The following is a 13,060-nucleotide window of genomic DNA, read 5'->3' on the forward strand; positions in this document are numbered from 1 at the left end:
CCTGCAACTAATGAAGAGAAAAGGAACATCTGCATACCAGTACAGTTATTTTCATCGCTACTATCAGAACAGTCTAGGAAGCCATCACAGCGGTCCGACAGAGGTAAGCAGGCCTCGCCGTCTTCACACAGTGTCCCGTTAATGCAGGCAGAAGGTCTGTGAGTGGCTGCCAATAAACATTACGTAATTAAGAAAATGTAGCGGCACTCCTTTCTCCCTTCCGGATTCTTGCTGACATACACTCCAGATGACACCCTCCCTCTCGACAACACACACTGGTCCCAAATTATGTCCTCTGTACCTCTCCTTGTCCTTTTATCACACACTCTGTCCCTAGAGGATGTTCTCTGCCTCTTTGTCCTTTGACCGCACACACTGTCCCCAGAGCATGTCCTCTCTGCCTCCCTGTCCTTTGACCGCACATACTGTTTCCAGAGAATGTCCTCACTGCCTCCCTGTCCTTTGACCGCACATACTGTTTCCAGAGAATGTCCTCACTGCCTTCCTGTACCTTTGCCCAGCATGCCATGCTAGCCCCATAGAACACCCTCCCTGCCTTCCTGTATCTTGACCCAACATACACGTACTCTAGTCCAATATGTCGCCCTCTCTGCTTCCCTGTACCTTGACACAACACACACACACACACACACTGGCCCCCATATGACGTCCTCTGTGCACCTTGACCTAACACACATTGAGCCCAAATTACATTTTTTCTTCTCAGTTCCGTGACACCACAGACACACTCTAGCCCCATAGGATGTCCTGGTTTCCTGTATCTTGACCCAACACTAATGCTGACTTCTTATATTCTCTCTGCAACTTGACCCGTTGCACCTGAGCTGGCCCCATATGACAGTTTCTGCCTTGAACACACACACACACACACACACCCACACACCCACACACCCTCCCTGCAGCGTAACCAAAATCACACACATACACATCGACAGCCAACATAATAAACACACAGGCCTTTTATGATGTCCTTTTTGCCTCTTTGTCCTTTGACCCAATACACACTGGTCTCATATGAAATCTCTGCTTACCTGTCTATTGACAATACACACATAAATGCTTTCTCCAGATGATGAGAAAGGAAAAGTGTTAGAGTGATCACAGATGCACAGAAGGTGTAATGTTGGCCACACAAGTAGCATCACAATTGTTTGATTTAATGATTGCTTTTATTGACTGCATTAGCCAACCACTAATTGAAAAGGTATGTACTAAATTTTTTTTTTTTTTTTTTTTAACTTTGTGCTATTTTTTTGTTTTTTTGTTAAGCAAAAGATTATATGAAAAATCTATAGTTGATTATTAATTGTTGCCTAAATACCCAGTATGAATTTCCAAGGCCCTACGAGCCACCCCTCTTTGTCCCCTTATCACCCAAAAGCATCTATTGGCTACTTTAGACTTATGGAACATCAGCACGAGTTGCTGAATGGATCAGTCTTAAGTGGACTGTCATGCAAACTTCACATTAATTAAAAAGGTACAGTTCCAGGGGTAGGCAACCTGGGGCCTCCAGCTGTTGCGCCGCAGGAGAATGAAAACAAAAATCCATAGATGGAAATAAAAAAATAAAAAACCTGGAAATAAGCAGCAAAAATTTCTAGGTCCCAATTCCCAAGAACAAAAAGTTAGCCACTGCCCCTACCTATAATTAGCCTTTGCAGCAAGGAGCATTGGAGGGCAACATATGTTAAAAAAGGCCAAGGAAAATTCCAATCTCTAATTACCGACCAGCCTGCAACCAACCACACTGACCTGTCTAACAGTACGCATTAAAAACAGGGGTTTAGTCTGCACACATTTTCAAATACATGCGTAAGCTTTAATCCCCATCAAGGCACTCTGTTACTTGTGGTCCCTACCTCTAAATTTTAAGAGGCTCTGTTTTTAATGCATACTCTTAAACAGGTCAATTTGGTTGGTCGCAGGCTAGTTGGTAAGTAGAGCTTAGAATTTTCCTGGGAATTTTCCTTGGCTTTTTTTGACCTAACTCTTAAGAGCTAGGCTAGTTGTGAGTTGCAGATGGGAGGTTTGGCCACCAGCAGGGGCAACCCCTAGGGGGACTTCTTGTGTTTCTGCACCTAGTATCCCAGTTCTGCAGGTGGCTTAATATCAGGTCCTAAATATCCAGCTGTGTCCTTCAATGAACAGAAGAGAAAGTACCTTTAAAATTATTTCCATGAATTACAAAAAAAGTTGCTCAAACCAAAGTCTTAGGGCAAGGATGGTTACTGTGGGTGCTTCCTGTCATTAAAGGCTGCAGGAAGCACTCTTCTCAACCATGGAGACCTTTGCAGTGAGACAAGATGATCAGCAAGGCACAGCTGTCGTGTAGCACTGCTAAGCAGGAATTTATCATGTGCTATTAATGGGGAAAGCCGCATTTTCACCATTGCTATATACTTCCAAGTTCTGGTACTCAGAGATTAGTACAGAACTATAGAGGCACCATGGTGGAGCAGTGTGGCTTACAATAAACTCCCCAAAAAAGGCAACCAATATTCTGATTTTGTTCAAAAACATAGCAACAAGTCCACAAATGACAAGTACACTTTGAGGCTGCGGGTTCATGCAGTGGTGGGAGACTTACGGCAGCGAAGCTCATCTGTTCCATCTTGACAATCTCTGAAGCCGTCACATTGCTTCTACTTGGGTATACAGTACTTTGACTTCTGGCACTCAAACTCAAAGAGGTTGCAGCGGCCATGTGATGTGGTGGTGGGTACTGTGGAGTTCACTATTTGATGGAGCAAGGATATACATCAGCCTTGATATTACATATACGTTATTAAGAGATCAACAAGCAGAATTCTAGAACCAACAGAAGCACCTCCCTCAGCCCAACCCAAACCATTTTCTTTGTGATGCCTGAAAATTAATATTTTCCTGCAGCTTCCTGTGAGGTTTCATGCCATGTCTATTAGAGAATTGCCATGCTGAAAAGTGGGCATAGAAAACACTGGATGGAATCTGGCTGCACCTATTTCTGTAGTACTCCACTTAAAAACTGCACCAGACTACATTATTTGCAGCCCACAGACACCAGAAACCAGGTTTGGATGGGCAATTCTTTTCATGGTGTCAGAATGTTGGTGGTTGTAAACCTTAACTGGAATGGATGGGGAGGGAAGAAAAGCAACAGCAGAAGAAGGGCAACAAATTAAATCTGATTGCATAGCCGATATAAGAGAGACAAATAAAAATGCAGATCTGCATTCATTAATATTTCATTAAAATTATTTTCTTCTTAAATGCAAGCAGTGCGAGTTTCTGAATTTAACTTGGTCTACTATAGAGCAGAGTCTGGACTGAACGGAGAAAAGAAAAGTTCTTCTTTGAAAATTTGCTTGATTTTCTTAATTGTATTTAAAGACAATCATACACATTATGATTACATTACTTCATTAATAGAAATTATACCAGTTGTGGGGCAACCTTCCTCATCAGAGCCATGGATACAATCCTTGTAGCCATCACACACCCAGGTGTTCATGATGCAGACCCCATTGTCGCAGCGGAAATGGTTGGCAGGACACGTGGAAGGTCTCACAGTGGTCTGTGGAATACTCTCTATAAAAAAACACAAAACATTTACACATCAAGATATACAGATACTTATACGTTTGTATGTGGATGGAATGTGGTGCTTCTGCATGATGAAAAATCTTTGGAAGAATACAATTAACACAGTGTAAGGTGAAAGCATGAGTGAAAAGTAAAAGAAAGACAAATTTTAGTAATGCTGCCCTGGAAACCTATAGGACGTTACATGAAAAAGAGAGCAAATTCAGAGTATATATATATACATATATATATATATATATATATATATATATATATATATACACATATACACATATACATACACACAGTGGGTATAGAAAAGAATCACCCCCCCCCCCCTTTTTTTAAATAATTACATTTTGCTGCCTGAAATTAAAGCAGACACCGTTTGTTTTATCCAGCTGTGTTTACTAGTGCAACTTATAACATCAATCTAAACGGTATAACACCAGCATGTCAGGGAAAAAAATGTTTAAAAAAAAAAAATCAAAAACAGAAATAACTGAGTTGAAAAAAGGATCACCCCCTTATGTCAGTATTTTGTTGAACCTTTTCCTCAAATTCCAGCCTTTAGTCTGTTGGGATATGTCTCTACTAACTTTGCACATCTAGACATTGCATTATTTGCCCACTCTTTGCAGAATTGCTCAAGTTCAGTTCAATTTGATAGTGACCGTTTATGGACTGCAGTCTTCAAGTCATTCCACAGATTTTCAATGAGGTTTAGGTCTGGGCTCTGACTAGGCCATGCAAGGACATTCATCTTTTTCTCCTTCAATCACTGTGTGGTCATTTTCGCTGTGTGCTTTGGGTCATTGTCATGTTGGAAGGTAAACCTTCTTCCCGTTGACAACTTTCTGGCAGAGGGGAGCAGATTTTACTCAAGAATTTGACGGTATTTTGACCCATCCATTTTTCCCTCTATCCTGACTAGTGCTCCAGTCCCTGCGGCAGAGAAACCCCCCATAACAGGATATTACCACCTCCATGCTTTACTTTAGGAATGGTGTTATTTGGATGGTGAGCTGTATTGGATTTCCGCCAGACATATCGTTTGGTGTTGAAGCCAAATACAATTTTTGTCTCATCTGACCATCTCACCTTTTTCCATGTGGCCTTAGAATCTTCAAGGTGCATATAATGTGGTCAGATGAGACTAAAATTAAATTATTTGGCCTCAACACCAAACAATGTCTGGTGGAAATCCAACACAGCTCACCATCCAAATAACACCATTCCTACAGTAAAGCATGGAGGTGGTAATATCCTGAAGGCTGTAAATAAAGCAAAAGGTGGTGGTCCATTTTCCAACTCAGTAAATCTGGTTTTGATTTTTTTATTCTGGCATGTTGGTGTTATTGCTTTCACTTGGATGTTATAACTTGCACTATTAAATACAGCTGGATAAAAAACGGTCTTCATTTCAGGCGGCAAAGAAACAAAATGTGATTATTTAAAAAAAATGGTGGTGGTGGTGGGGGTGCATGCGATTCTTCTGTTCCCCTCTGTATCAGGATGAGTAACTAGCTGTCTCCAGGCCTCGGGAACAGCAGTCTTTGTGGCAGAGTACCCAGCCACCTATGTTTTCCCACCCCTCTGTGGGGTGCTGCGGCTCCCCCTATTCCAAAATCTTTCAGTTTTTGCTAAAATCAGAGGCACCGGACAACACTTACCCCCGCAGTCCTTCTCATCTGACCAGTCCCCACAGTCGTCCTCCCCGTCACATTTCCATCGTGTAGGAATACAGTGCCTGTTCTCACACTGGAACTGGTAGAGGCGGGCGCAGGCAGGGGTATCTGTAGGGTTCTCTGGAGTAGACAGTGGGAAACAGGATATCCATGAGAGGCTGCAGAGTTTATCCATAGCAGAACCCAACACATGTGCAACATTATTATTATATTTTCCCATATTATCCACATTCCACTGCAACACAGGATAGTAAAAAAGACGAAAGGCGTGTCAGCACAAATCTTGGCCATTTGAGAACAGGCATGCTGGGAAGAATGTGTTCTCATGCCCAGCATGGTCAGTTTTTAAATAGGAAAATGGGGGACTAGCAGGATCACACAAAGGAAGCAATACAAAGCGAACAGGATACTTTTTAACACAAGTACATGGTACAACAGACACAACAGGAATATGAAATGTTGTGGTAACATTGTTTATCTAGTTCCCGCCCGGCCTATAGTCAAATGGTGGCCGGGACATTCTTCATTCCAGGTAGACGTCATGTGTCTTCCCGAAACACGCCACAGGCCGGGCTTCAGCGCAAACTGTCATCCACTGTGTCTGGTGGATTTCGATCAGTTTACCAGCAGCCGGTACCATGTGATCAATGATCAGTTACAGCAGATCACATGACAGTTGTACACAATGAATGGCTTTGATTCATGCCATTCATTGTTTTGATCTCCGATTGGTCACAGTGATCACATGGCACAGACAGGGCCATTGACAACCCACTTGTACCATCTATTCTGAATCTATTTCATTCAGTAAAAATGGTTGCTTATAACAGTGAAATTCACTGGTATAAGCAATTATGTGTTAAAAAAAGAAAAATCCGGATCACTTCCACATGGTAACACTATTGCTCTGGTCACAGTGTGCTAAAAAAAAAAAAATAAATAAAATAAAAAGAGAAAAGGTTGTTTTTTTTTAACATACTGTCACCAGTGTCCCTAAACACCGCCATACAAGAAAAAATATTGTGAAAAAAACTAAAATTTCCTAATTTTACAAACAATGGTGACAAAAATTACATCTTTGCCATACCTTGCAATGTCTACTTTCCAATAAGAGGACATTTGTGGGTATTTGTACTGTCCTGGCATTTTCGGGCCTCAAGAAATGATAGGCTTTTGGTACATCAGGACTGATCAATTTTCAGATTTATATACCACAGTTCATGGACTAACTTTCCCATAGACTAAATAATATACACGGATTTGGGTTATTTTCAGCAAAGAAATGTAGCAGAATACACTTTGGCCCAAATTTATTAAGAAAGATAATTTATTTGCAAAATTTTATAACAGAAACGAAGAAAAAATTTTGTTTTTTTTCAAAATTGTCTTTTTTCGTTTATTTAGCAAAACATAAAAAACATGGTGATTAAATACCACCAAAAGAAAGCTCTATTTGTACGAAAAAAAATATACATATTTCATATGGGTTCAGTGTTGCATGACCGCACAATTGTCAAAGTGTGACAGCGCCGAAAGCTGAAAATTGACCTGGGCAGGAAGGGGGTGAAAGTGCCTGGTATTGAAGTGGTTAAATAAAGGCCTATTTGAAGAGGTGTATGGAGAGTTACCGCAGTTTGCTTCGTCCGAATAGTCTCCACAGTCGTCCATCCCGTCACACTTCCATTCCAGGCTAATACAGACACCATTCAGACATGAGAAGCTCTGAGGATCACAACTCTTTAAATTCTGGACCTCGTGCTGGCAGGCGAGAAGACACAAATTAAAGGTTTACAAAGGTAGGACAGAAACTGGCTTTTGAAGCATCCATTGTAACCTGCTGAAAGATTCATTGTTCGTTTACTGCTAATAATTAGAAAGTGTATGTAAACCCCAACAATGTTTGGGTCAAAGAATGCTGGTAATATGGTGGATAACAATCAATAATAGCTTGAAAAATATTAGCCGTCCACCAAAAATGGAAATTTTGGTGCCAAAACCTAAAAATGACAGTGTTAAAAAAAAAAAAAAAAAAAAAAAAAGATATTTTTATATAGAATTGTATTATATTCAACTTTTTAATTACTATCATGAATTTAAATATGATTTGTGGGCCATTATTGGAACCTTTACCCACAGTGACCTTCTGAATGAAGACTTCCAAGGATATTCCAAACAGCCTTTCCCCCTCAAAGGGCAACAGTTCCAGCTGTTTCTTGCAAAGAAACTCTTGTGACCAGCATTTCAGCCACAGAATTCTGCACATTCGCAGACATTAGAACCAATCTGGACATTTGTTTTATGGAATCCTCTAAGGATTAACCCTTTTTAAAAAATATTTTTGAGGTTTTTAGATGGCTTTATAAGCTTAAATTCACCTATTGCCTGGCTTACCACCTGTGCTGGAGATCTGTTACAAACATCAACTTCTCTAAGGACCTCTCGCGATCCGTGGGGAAATTATTTTCAGTGAATGGTACAGAAGTGGTTGTCAGCCATTTAGGATACTACTGCCTCCTGAATGCTTGGGGATTCTGAATAGGAATATTACAACAGCAAGCCTATCATTTGATTCATGGCTGCAGTGCAGTCCCATTCACCGTAATGGGTCATGGTTGGCATTAGTACAGCCCACTGATCGTGACAGAGTATCATTTCTGTCACAAGGTATTGCAACCCTGTTCAGCCACCATTGAAGTTTAAGGGGGGGGTAGTCAGGTGGTGGAAAAACTGCAGCTCAGCCATCTCTCCTTACAGCCTCCCACCCAAACACGTGCATATGCACTAAAATGGTACTTTCTAAGGTTAGTTCTGAACGTTCTACCTGTTTGGGGTTGTGTCTGTTTTTAATGTTAGATTCATATTGTAAATACTGCTCTCCAGAACTAGTCTAAGCCTTAAAGTATGTAAACCCACAAAAACGACTTATTGTATAAGAGCAGTATAATTATAAACTTCCATAAACTTAACCTTACTAAGTGCAAATCATTTTTTTGGCTCTTATCTTGCAGTCACGTAGTCCATGTACCTCATTGTCCAACAATCGGGTGAAAATTAGTTTCCACATGTGACAAAGCTCTGAACCTAAGCTAAAGGACACATCACCAGTAATCCCTTTAGTAGTGCAGGTTCCTCCCTCCTTGCTGCTGGGTAGTGCAGACTTTAGCTGTGCAAATATATTCTAGAACTAGGTCTAGAATTAGGGGAAACAGGGTAGGGCTTATTTGGGGGGTAGGGCTTATATTGCAGCCATCACTGACAATCACGCTAGGTCTTATTTTCGGGGAAACAGGGTAGCTATGTAGAGACCAGCTCGAGGAGCAGTGTATGGATCTTAATTGAAGGCTCTGAAAAAAATTCAGAGTTAAAAAAAAAAAAAAAAAAAATAGAATTTTTTTTTATTAGACATTTGTTTAAACAGCTTTAATGGGGAAGCATCCAACCTCTTAGAACACTAGCAAAAAACGATGGCATGTTGGGCAGAGCGGGGTTTTATGAGGAGGCCTTAAAACTTTGTTTGCCAGTGTACCAACCTCCTTTAGGTGGCAGTATAACCCAACTGTTCCTAAATTCCTGTGTCCCTCAACAGACAATTGGAAAAGTTGGTCACTTTAGGTAAGAAGGAAGGCTGAGGCCCCAAAACTAAAAACTTTTCTAGTGACCAATAATCTTGTAGCTGGCAGTATAACCCAATTGTTTTGTCTAATTCTGTGTCCCTCAATAGATGAGAGTAAACATATTGCAGCATTTATTAAGGATGCGCTCTGGCATGTTCGCACAGCCCACGTGCAGAGCCCGCCAGGATGTGGAACCAATTGCCTTCAGAAGTCACCTAATTAGTAAATAGTAATTATAATCTCAGTATAAATACAGCTGTTCTCTGAAGCCCTCAAACAGCTTCATGAAGGCCAAGGAACACACCAGACAGGTCAGGGATAAAGTTGTGGAGAAGTTTAAAGCAGCGTTAGGTTTTAAAAAAATATCCCAAGCTTTGAAAATCTCTTGGAGCACTGTTCAATCCGTCATCCAAAAATGGAAAGAGTATGGCACAACTGCAAACCTACCAAGACATGATCATCCACCTAAACTGACAGGCCGGGCAAGGAGAGCATTAATCAGAGAAGCAGCCAAGAGGCCCATGGTAATTCTGGAGGAGCTGCAAAGATCCACAGCTCAATGGGGGGAGAATCTGTCCACAGGACAATTATTAGTTGTGCACTCCACAAATCTGGCCTTTATGGAAGAGTGGCAAGAAGAAAACCATTAATGAAAGAAAGCCATAAGAAGTCCCGTTTGCAGTTTGTGAGAAGCCATGTGGGGGACACAGCAAACATGTGGAAGAAGGTGCTCTGGTCAGATGGGACCAAAATTGAATTTTGGCCTGAAAGCAAAACGTTATGTGTGGCAGAAAACGAACACTGCACATCACCCTGAACACACCATCCCCACCGTGAAACATGGTGGTGGCAGCATCGTGTTGTGAGGATGCCTTTCTTCAGCAGGGACAGGGAAGCTGGTCAGAGTTGATGAAAAGATGGTAGGAGACAAATACAGAGCAATCTGAGAAGAAATCCTGTTAGGGTCTGCAAAAAAAGACTTGACTGGGGCGGAGGTTCACCTTCCAGCATGACGACCCTAAAAATACAGCCAGAGCTACAATGGAATGATTTAGATCAAAAGCATATTCATGTGTTAGAATGGCCCAGTCAAAGTCTAGACCTAAATCCAATTGAATCTGTGGCAAGACTTTAAAATTGCTGTTCACATATGCTCTCCATCCAATCTGACAGCGCTTGAGCTATTTTGCAAAGAAGAATGGGCAAAAATTTCACTCTAGATGTGCAAAGCTGGTAGAGACATCCCCAAAAAGACTTGCAGCTGTAATTGCAGCGAAAGGAGGTTCTACAAAGTATTGACTCAGTGGGGCTGAATACAAATGCACGCCACACTTTTCACATATTTGTAAACATTTTTGAAAACCATTTATCATTTTCTTTTCACATCACAATTATGTGTTGGTCTATCACATGAAATTACAATAAAATAGTTAAGTTTTTGGTTGTAACATGACAAAATGTGTAAAACTTCAAGGAGGTATGCATACTTTTTCAAGGCACTCTATTTCTTCTTGGGATGCAAGCATTGCAAACACCACGTGAACATGGTCATATATTTAATGAATGCAAAAATAAAAATGGCATTTTAGGGTATTCAGATGCAACTTCTCAACTCTGCTCAGAGCTCTCCTAACATCCTACAGCTCTGCAGTTGTCAGTAAAGACTGAGACAATCATGCCCTCCCACCCCACTTTAGTTCTCTACAAAGATAGTTCTGTTCATATAAGTACTTACCACATACTCTCGGATGAGCCCATGAGTGTTTGCAGGGGGAGACCAGCAGCCAGTGATGGTGAATGGAATATTTTTATTCAACACAAGGTTGAGGTGCTGAGGTGCATCAGGGACTAGATTACAAAAAAAATAAATAAATAAAAAAAATCACATTCTGCTGCAAAAGAAAAATTAGCCTAAATTAAAAGTGGGCTTAATACATTTTTAATCCATTGATAGCATGAGATTATCAACTCGCTGGCAGTTGTTCTATCTGCTCAGCTCTGACATCAATGTGACAATGTGGAGGTGGCTGTCAATACTTAGTTATTAGAATTTATGGTGTTCACTGTGTGTACTTACACCCTTCAGGAGTCCTTATGCCGCGTACACACGGTCGGACTTTTCGTCTACAAAAGTCCAACGGACGCCGACGGACTAAAGCTGGCTGGTAATCCGATCGTGTGTGGGCTTCTCCGGACTTTCAGCAGACTTTTTCAGCCTCAAATCCGACGGACTTTAGATTTGAAACATGCTTCAAATCTTTACGTCGTAACTACGACGGACCCCGAAATCCGCTCGTCTGTGTGCTAGTCCGACGGACAAAAACCCATGCTAGGGCAGCTATTGGCTACTGGCTATGAACTTCCTTATTTTAGTCCGGTGTACGTCATCACGTACGAATCCGTCGGACTTTTGTGTGGTCGTGTGTAGGCAAGTCCGTTCGTTAGAAAGTCTGCTGCAAGTCCGCCGAAAGTCCGCCGGAAGTCTGTCGGACAGGCTGTCGGACTTTTGTAGACGAAAAGTCCGACCGTGTGTACGCGGCATTAGGGTAATGAAGTCATAGCTGTTGTGTATTTTGCTCAGGCACTGTACTTGTACTTTGACCTGATAGGTAGTGTCCGGCTTCGGGATCTTTAACACAAAGGCTGTCTTGTTGCTGTGTGTGTCCACCGTCTTCCATGTACTCTCCCCTATAACCCTGCAGATAGGAAAGCGAAAAACTGAAATAGATAAAACTGATCAATGACTAGCTAACTTGCAGCATACATCGCAATCTTGGAGTAAGAAAGAAAGCTCTCTTAAGATGCCAGTCTAGTCGAAACCGAACTTTCAGTAATTGGCGTTGTCTGGTGGCCACAATCTTCTATGGCAGGGATCTCAAACTGGAGGCCCTCCAGCTGTTGCGAAACTACAAGTCCCACGAGGCATTGCAAGGCTGACAGTAACAAGCATGACTCCCACAGGCAGAGACATGATGGGACTTGTAGTTTTGCAACAGCTGGAGGGCCACCAGTTTGAGACCCCTTCTTTTACTTCTTATGGACTTCCTTAGACCAAACCCCTCACTTCTCCTATTACAGTCTTCATACTCCACAAATCTTCACTTTGCTGCATCTTCTATACTCTGCATCTCATAGTTTTGCATACACCAAAAGAACTGCACTCTTCATACTGTCCTGTACAATCTTTTCACTATACTACACACTCCTTCACTCAATTTACTGTGCTAAACATCCTATTCCTCAATATGCTGTGCTGTACATTTAATCCATTCTATATACTCCCAATCACCACTCAAGCTAATCTTCGGCCAACACTATCCAGCCTTGGTAGTTAGACTTTGCAAGCTTTCTTGCCTGTATTACCTGTAAGAGACAGAATAAACGCAGGATGCCAGAGGCATCTTCTTTGGTCGAGCCCAGGTTAGGGTTATGTTTCCAGTGAAATCAGCCGTCCACTGTAGGTTCTGTACCTTGTATACTACGCTGTCATCTGTACAGGAGAAATGCAAGGTCAGCCATTTTGTCTCTTCACCCCACGACCGCCTGCAACTAATGAAGAGAAAAGGAACATCTGCATACCGGTACAGTTATTTTCATCGCTACTATCAGAACAGTCTAGGAAGCCGTCACAGCGGTCCGACAGAGGTAAGCAGGCCTCGCTGTCTTCACACAGTGTTCCGTTAATGCAGGCAGAAGGTCTGTGAGTGGCTGCCAATAAAAATTACGTAATTAAGAAAATGTAGCGGCCCTCCTTTCTCCCTTCCAGATTCTTGCTGACATACACTCCAGATGACACCCTCCCTCTCGACAACACACACTGGTCCCAAAATTATGTCCTCTGTACCTCTCCTTGTCCTTTTATCACACACTCTGTCCCTAGAGGATGTTCTCTGCCTCCTTGTCCTTTGACCGCACACACTGTCCCCAGAGCATGTCCTCTCTGCCTCCCTGTCCTTTGACCGCACATACTGTTTCCAGAGAATGTCCTCACTGCCTTCCTGTACCTTTGCCCAGCATGCCATGCTAGCCCCATAGAACACCCTCCCTGCCTTCCTGTATCTTGACCCATCGTACACATACTCTAGTCCAATATGTCGTCCTCTCTGCTTCCCTGTACCTTGACACAACACACACACACACACACACACACACACACACACACACACTGGCCCC

The 13,060-nt window shown here is 42.0% G+C and overlaps 1 protein-coding gene and 1 long non-coding RNA gene across 2 annotated transcripts; both read right to left on the bottom strand.

Moving 5' to 3' along the window:
- Positions 1 to 36: 36 nt before the first annotated feature.
- LOC141109881 (sortilin-related receptor-like) lies at positions 37 to 7,536 on the bottom strand. The gene is made up of 6 exons (XM_073601137.1): positions 7,357 to 7,536; positions 6,902 to 7,031; positions 5,259 to 5,393; positions 3,442 to 3,591; positions 2,612 to 2,758; positions 37 to 166 (listed from the first exon to the last, which is right to left on the bottom strand). The coding sequence occupies exons 1-5, from the start codon at positions 7,534 to 7,536 to the stop codon at positions 2,667 to 2,669; spliced, it is 687 nt and encodes a 228-aa protein (XP_073457238.1). The 3' UTR covers positions 37 to 166; positions 2,612 to 2,666.
- A 3,943-nt stretch (positions 7,537 to 11,479) lies between these two features.
- On the bottom strand, positions 11,480 to 12,547 carry LOC141110141 (uncharacterized). The gene is made up of 3 exons (XR_012236245.1): positions 12,467 to 12,547; positions 12,251 to 12,377; positions 11,480 to 11,583 (listed from the first exon to the last, which is right to left on the bottom strand). It is a non-coding gene; the product is annotated as an uncharacterized lncRNA (long non-coding RNA).
- Positions 12,548 to 13,060: the final 513 nt, after the last annotated feature.

This window comes from Aquarana catesbeiana, linkage group LG10 (genome assembly GCF_042186555.1).
Source record: "Aquarana catesbeiana isolate 2022-GZ linkage group LG10, ASM4218655v1, whole genome shotgun sequence".
In the NCBI taxonomy this organism is placed as follows: domain Eukaryota; kingdom Metazoa; phylum Chordata; class Amphibia; order Anura; family Ranidae; genus Aquarana; species Aquarana catesbeiana.

Coding starts and splice junctions, on each gene's coding strand:
- LOC141109881 (XM_073601137.1), bottom strand. CDS start 7,536: ATGTGCAGAATTCTGTGGCTGAAATGCTGGTCACAAGAGTTTCTTTGC. Junction 7,032..7,356: donor TCATATTTAAATTCATGATA/GTAATTAAAAAG, acceptor CTCGCCTGCCAG/CACGAGGTCCAGAATTTAAA. Junction 3,592..5,258: donor AGATGAGAAGGACTGCGGGG/GTAAGTGTTGTC, acceptor GTTTTTTTATAG/AGAGTATTCCACAGACCACT.